This window comes from Alligator mississippiensis, chromosome 15, assembly GCF_030867095.1.
Source record: "Alligator mississippiensis isolate rAllMis1 chromosome 15, rAllMis1, whole genome shotgun sequence".
Lineage (NCBI taxonomy): Eukaryota > Metazoa > Chordata > Crocodylia > Alligatoridae > Alligator > Alligator mississippiensis.
Window position 1 is genome coordinate 23,388,799 of NC_081838.1, and position 5,494 is coordinate 23,394,292.

Sequence of the window (5,494 nt, forward strand, 5' to 3'; positions counted from 1 at the left end):
TGCCAGGCGCTGCACCTTGTGGGGCGAAGCAGGGGCTGTGAACTAACCACTGAGCCCCACTCCCTCTCCCCAGCCAAGGAAAGGACCCAGGCACCTGGGCCCCCCACACATCTAACCTCTGAACCCCACTCCCCCCCAGCACCAGGAAAAGGACCCCGAGCCCTGGTAGCTGCAGGGCCCAGAGTGGGGGCAGATATCAGCTGCCCTCATAGGGATCCTGCCCCATCCCAGGGCAGGAAGAGGTTGCCACACAGAGCTGCCCCCCTCCCCGAGGTGTTGGGGGTGCTAAGCCCAGACACCTGGGTCCTTTTCCTGGCACCTAGAGGAGGAAGTGGGGATCAGCCTTTAAAGTGTGGGGGGGGGGGCAACACACCTGGGTCCCCGAGGAGGGAGTGGGGATAAGTGGCTGCATCCTCTGCTCTGGGGGGGGGGAGTCTACAGCAGCAGGGGGCCAGGACACCTGGGTCCTCCGTCCCTGCCCCCGGGGTGGGGGGCCACAGTGGGGCCGAGTGCCCCAGCCTTTAACCCCTTCCTCCCTAGGGCGGGCTGGCTGGCACCCAGCGGCCCGGGGTAAGTGGTACTGGGAGACTGGTTCTGACTGGGAGCGACTGAAGCCCAGCTCAGGGCCCTGCCGGGGGTCCCACGCGCTGGAGGCGCCCCGGGGCCCGAAGCGAAGGGGGCGGAGGTGCTCGCGCCCATTGCACAGACGGGGAAACTGAGGCGCCGCGCCACCCCCGAGCCACAGCGGCGCTGCTCCGGCCTCGCTCCGCGGGGAGAGCCGGGGACAGCACAGGGGGGCGCCTGCCCTCCCCTCCCTATTGGCGGGGCGGGGCGGGGCGGGGCGGGGCTTCCCGGGGCCGGTGCTGGGGCAGCGGAGCACGTGGCGCTCCGGGACCGGGACCGGGACCGGGATCGGCCGCGCCATGGCGGCGCCCCCGGACGAGCTGCGCCGGCCCCGGCTCGCGGAGAGGGGGGCCGGCGCTGAGCCCTCGGCGCCGCCGGGTGAGTGCGGGGGGGAGGCGACCCCCCGGCCCCCCGCAACCTGTGTCCCCCCCGCAGCCGCCGCCTGGCAGCCCCGGAGCCGCCCGGCCCACGACGGGGTGCGGACAGGTACGTGCCCCCCCCCGCCCCCCAGCAGGGCCCGGAGCAGGCCCTCACGACCCCCCCTGCAGCTGAGAGGAAATGTGACCCCCCCCCAGCCCTTCCCTGGGGACCCGGGAGCCCTGCCCCCCCCAGCGGGGGACCCCAGACCCCTCTCCCCCCACCCCATCTCTTCAGCTTTGGGGGTGGCCCCTGGACCCCTCCGAGGGGGACGGACGGTGCTGGGCTGAGGCCCAGCAAGCTCATCACAGGGGTTGGTCTGGCCCATTGGGGGTGGGGGGGACTGTGGTGCCTGCCCCCAGCCCAGGCCTTGTGGGGAGGGGGATCCTGGCTGGGGGCTCAGCGGGGGTCTCTGCCCCCAGAGCTGATCCCCCACGAGCAGCGCTGCGTCGCCATCGCCAGCGACATCTTCCAGCGGCTCCTGGCCGGCGACTCCGCGCTGCAGGGCTGCAAGAGCAGCCTGGCCGCCTTCCTGCTGGAGAGAGGTGAGGGTGTCCTGGCGTGTGCGCAGGGTCAGGGGGTGCTGGGGGGTCATCAGGGGCTGGGGGAGGCTTTCGGGGTCTGCAGCGGTACAAGGGTCCAGGCTTCCTTCCCCGGGGGGGATCCAGGCTGCCCCCAGCCAGGGGTGCCAGGGCCTGAGGATGAGCCGGGCAGGGTGGGCAGGATGCCTGGGTTCTGTCCAGCGCTGGGAGGGCGTTGGGGGTCAGTCCCATCTGCTGCCAGCGAGCCCAGGTGTCCTGCTCTAACCCCTGGGCCTGTCCTTTACTGGCCTGGGGGGGAACCCAGGTGTCCTGGCTCCCAACTCCCCCCAACATGTTTAACCCCTTGGTCACCAGTCCACAGCTGGAGATAGAACCCATTGTCCAGGGGGAGGGAGCTGGTCTGGGCCTGGTGTAACCCTTTGCTCCCTGCAGAGGTGCCGCCTGCCAGTGCAAGCTGCCAGGAGAGCTACGAGCTGGTGGCGCTGGGCACAGGCAAGGCTGGGGCCAGGGCTGGGGCCTTCCTAGAGTTTGGGGGTCGGCGGCTCCATGACACTCAGGGGCTGGTCCTTGCTCGACGGGCACTGCAGAGGTGAGGAGGTGTGGGGTCAGAGACAGCCCATAAAAACCAGGGATGCTCTGTGCCTTTCCCTTGTCCAGGGAGAAACCCAGGAGTCCCGGCTCCCTGTCACCCATCACCCCTGACCTCCAGAGCCCTCCCAGAGCTGGGGGGGAACCCAGGAGTCCGGGCTCCCGTTGGCTCCTAGCCCCCCTGCCCTAACCCCAGTCCCCACTGCCCTCCCAGAGCTGGCGGAGAACCCAGGCACCCCAGCTTCCTGCCCCAACAACCTTACAGCTCAAACCCATCAGCTCTGTCACCTCCCAGAGCTGAGGGAGAACACGAGTCGCCCTCCCTACTCTAACTGCCCCCCCACGACCCCTTAACTCTCCTGGACTTGGGGGTGGTACCAGGTGTCCAGGCTCTCACCAGTAGATTCCTGTGTCCCCTCTACAGGCGGGCAAAGGACCCCGGAGTCCGGGCTCCCACTGACCCCCTTCCTTAAGATGGGATGAAACCCAGGCATCCAGGCTTGCCCCCCACTCTCACCTGCTCTAATTCACCAGCACCCACTGCCCTCCCAGAGCTGGGGGGGACCCCAGGTGTCCAGGCTCCCCTCCCCCCTCCAGACCCCCAAACCCTGCTCCCGTCCCAGAGCTGGGGTAGGTACCCTCCCACTCACTGACTGCTGTGGCCCTAGTGGGGGGAAATGGTACCCCTAATCCCCTGCAGTGACCTCCCCTCTGCCTCCCCCCCAGGTACCTGTACAAGCAGCTGCTGTTGTGGGGGCAGCAGTTGGACACCCCTGCCCAGGCCCACTGTATCCTGGAGCTGGAGGGTGATGGGGGGCGCCTGGGCCTCAAGCCCGGGGTCTTCCTGCACCTGGTCCTGGCCCAGAAGCCCAGTGGGGCCCCCTCTAGCCCCCTGTGAGTGCCAGGCATTGGGTGGCCCAGTGGCTGAGCTGGGGGGGCAGGTGGGGGTGTGAGACCAACCAGGGGTGGGGAAGGTGGGGCTCTGGACTGAGTGGGGTGAATGGGGGGGGCAGTGGATGGACCAGAGGCTCTGGGCTGTGCTGGGGGGTTAGTGGAGGGGGGGATGGGGGATCTGCGCTGTGCTGGGTGTCGGCAGGAACAGGGCAGGGGGGCTTGGGTGGGGTCTAAGCTTTGCTGGGGGGGGCTGGGGCTGTGGTGGGGCAATAGAGGGTTCAAGGGGGGGTTGGTGGACTGCTGGGGTAAATTTGGGGGTCAGAGGGGTGGGAATAGTGGGGGTGGCTCTGGGGGAATTTGGGGGTCCAGGCTGTTCTGTTGGGGGAAGTGGAGGGTCTGCGCTGTGAGGGGGGGGGTCAGAACTGTGTGCCCCTCACTGATCCCAGCCCCCCACAGGGTGCTGTGCCCCGGGCAGCAGCTGCTGGCCCACGGCCCAGGCAGACTGGCCCCGCTGAGCTGGTGGCGTCCGGCGGTCCTGGCCTCTCGCGTGGTCAGCATCAGCGGCAATGCCAAGTTGCTGCGCTGGGAGGCGCTGGGGCTGCAGGGTGCCTTGCTCAGCCTCTTCCTGCAGCCACTGCCCCTGACCAGCCTGGTCCTGGGTGAGCCAGAAAGCAGGGGGAGGGCAGGGTTGTTTGGCTGGGGGGGGTCAAGCAGGGAGTGCTGTGCTGGGGGGCAGGACAGTGGGGCCAGCAGGGGCTGCTGTGGTGTCAGTGCAGCAGGAGGCACCAGGGTGGGGCGGGTCTGGCAGGGGGTGCCATGCTGCAGGGGGTCCAGCAGGGGGCAGTGCTGGGAGGGTCTGGGTGGGGGTCCAGCAGGAGGACAGTGGTGGGAGTTCAGGGACTTTAGGGTCCCAGACCCCAGCACTTAACCCCTGCCCTGTCTCCATGCCCCAGCGGACCCCTGGGCCAGCCAGGCCCAGCTGAGGGCCCCGTGCCCGGTGCTGCCCCCGCTGCCACCTCCCTACGACACCCAGCGCCCGGCGCACGTGTTTCAGGGGCCCCCCATGGCTCCCCCACCTGCCAGATCCCAGCCCCCAGCCCTCAGCCTCAACTGGTGCTTGGGCGACAAGGCTGTGGAGGTGGTGGATGGGGCAATGGGTAGGGTCCTGCCCAGGTGAGCAGAGCCAGGTGTGGGGGAGCATGGGCTGTAGGTGCAGCTTGGGGGAAGGGGGTGGGGCCAAGAGGATGGGCCAGGGCCAGGACAGGGAGTGGTCTGGGGGTGGTGGGTGGGAGTGAGGATGGAATTTAGGGGCAGGGGCGGAGCCTGAGCTGGGGATGGAGTCTGGGTGGCCATGTGGGGGGGGGGGGGCCAGGTTGTGGCTGGCATCTAGGCACAGGGGCGGAGCATGGGGGGGTGGAGCCTCGTGAGGGGATGTGGTGGGGGGAGTAGGGGTCTCAGGGGACTGTGGGCGGAGCTCCAGCTTTAGGGCTGGGTCAGGAAGAAGGGAGTGGGGTAGCCCGGGGTGGGGGACAGTGGATCCTGGGCTGGAGTCGGGGGGCTGAGGCAGGTCCTGGGCCACCCCTCAGTGCCCTTCCTCCTGCAGCCCACTGTGCCCCGCCGGATGCCCCCAGCCCAGCCGGCTGTGCAAGGCAGCCATGCTGAGCTACTTCCGGCATGCAGCCACGATGCTCAGCCAACCCCATCTTCTGGCACTGCCCACCTACCGCCAAGCCAAGGTCAGCCCAGGAGCAGGGCTGTAGGCACTGTCAGGATACCTGGGTCCCATCCCTAGCCTCGGGAAGGGAGCAGATGCGATGGCTGGGGGAGGCGGTGCCAGGACCCTGGGTCCCATCAAGACCTGGGGTGGGGGTGGGGCAGGAGGGGGCTGGGAGCAAGGACCCCTGGCTTCCATCCCCAACAAGGCTCCTACCTGTCTGCAAAGTCTGTTCCTCCTTCCCATGCCTCAGTTTCCCCCCCTTCTTGTTTTCTGTCCCTGTCAGTTTACCCTCCATTATGCCCAGGCCATTAACCCCTTGTTTACCTCTCTCTCCCCCACTTCCAGGACCATGCTGAGGCCTATCAGAGTGCCAAAGCCCAGTTCAGCGCCCACCTGGCCCGCAGCAGCCTGGGCAACTGGCCCCAGAAGCAGCTGGTGGACAATTTCCCCTCGTAGCCACTGGCGATGGGGTGGGAGGGCAGCAAAGCCTCATGGGAAGCAGGGGGAGTTCACTCTTTGTTGTGTGGGGGTGCAGGGGGGGTCTGCTTACGCTGGGGGAGAGGAGGATTCTCCCCCTGTGCCTGGTGGGAGGAGACAAGCAGGTTGGGGGGGCGGAGCCTCCAGGTTTTGGAGGCGGGGTTTGTCCCCCTAGTAATGGTTAATGCTGTTTAGTTTGGGGGGAATTGAACATTAAAGCAGCCTGTTGTGCACA

At 68.1% G+C, this 5,494-nt stretch overlaps 1 protein-coding gene across 1 annotated transcript; it reads left to right on the plus strand.

Moving 5' to 3' along the window:
* Window positions 1-850: 850 nt before the first annotated feature.
* Window positions 851-5,494, plus strand: ADAD2 (adenosine deaminase domain containing 2). Its single transcript, XM_006266317.4, has 8 exons — window positions 851-1,110; window positions 1,464-1,586; window positions 2,016-2,172; window positions 2,898-3,065; window positions 3,522-3,724; window positions 4,019-4,238; window positions 4,669-4,801; window positions 5,128-5,494. Exons 1-8 carry the CDS (start codon window positions 924-926, stop codon window positions 5,236-5,238), a joined length of 1,302 nt encoding a protein of 433 aa, XP_006266379.2. The 5' UTR covers window positions 851-923; the 3' UTR covers window positions 5,239-5,494.

What these genes read in the sequence shown, in the direction of transcription:
- ADAD2 (XM_006266317.4), top strand. Translation starts at nt 924, where the DNA reads ATGGCGGCGCCCCCGGACGAGCTGCGCCGGCCCCGGCTCGCGGAGAGG. An exon ending in CCACGACGGGGTGCGGACAG is followed by an intron (nt 1,111 to 1,463) that starts GTACGTGCCCCC and finishes CTCTGCCCCCAG; the next exon opens with AGCTGATCCCCCACGAGCAG. An exon ending in GGGGCCCCCTCTAGCCCCCT is followed by an intron (nt 3,066 to 3,521) that starts GTGAGTGCCAGG and finishes AGCCCCCCACAG; the next exon opens with GGTGCTGTGCCCCGGGCAGC.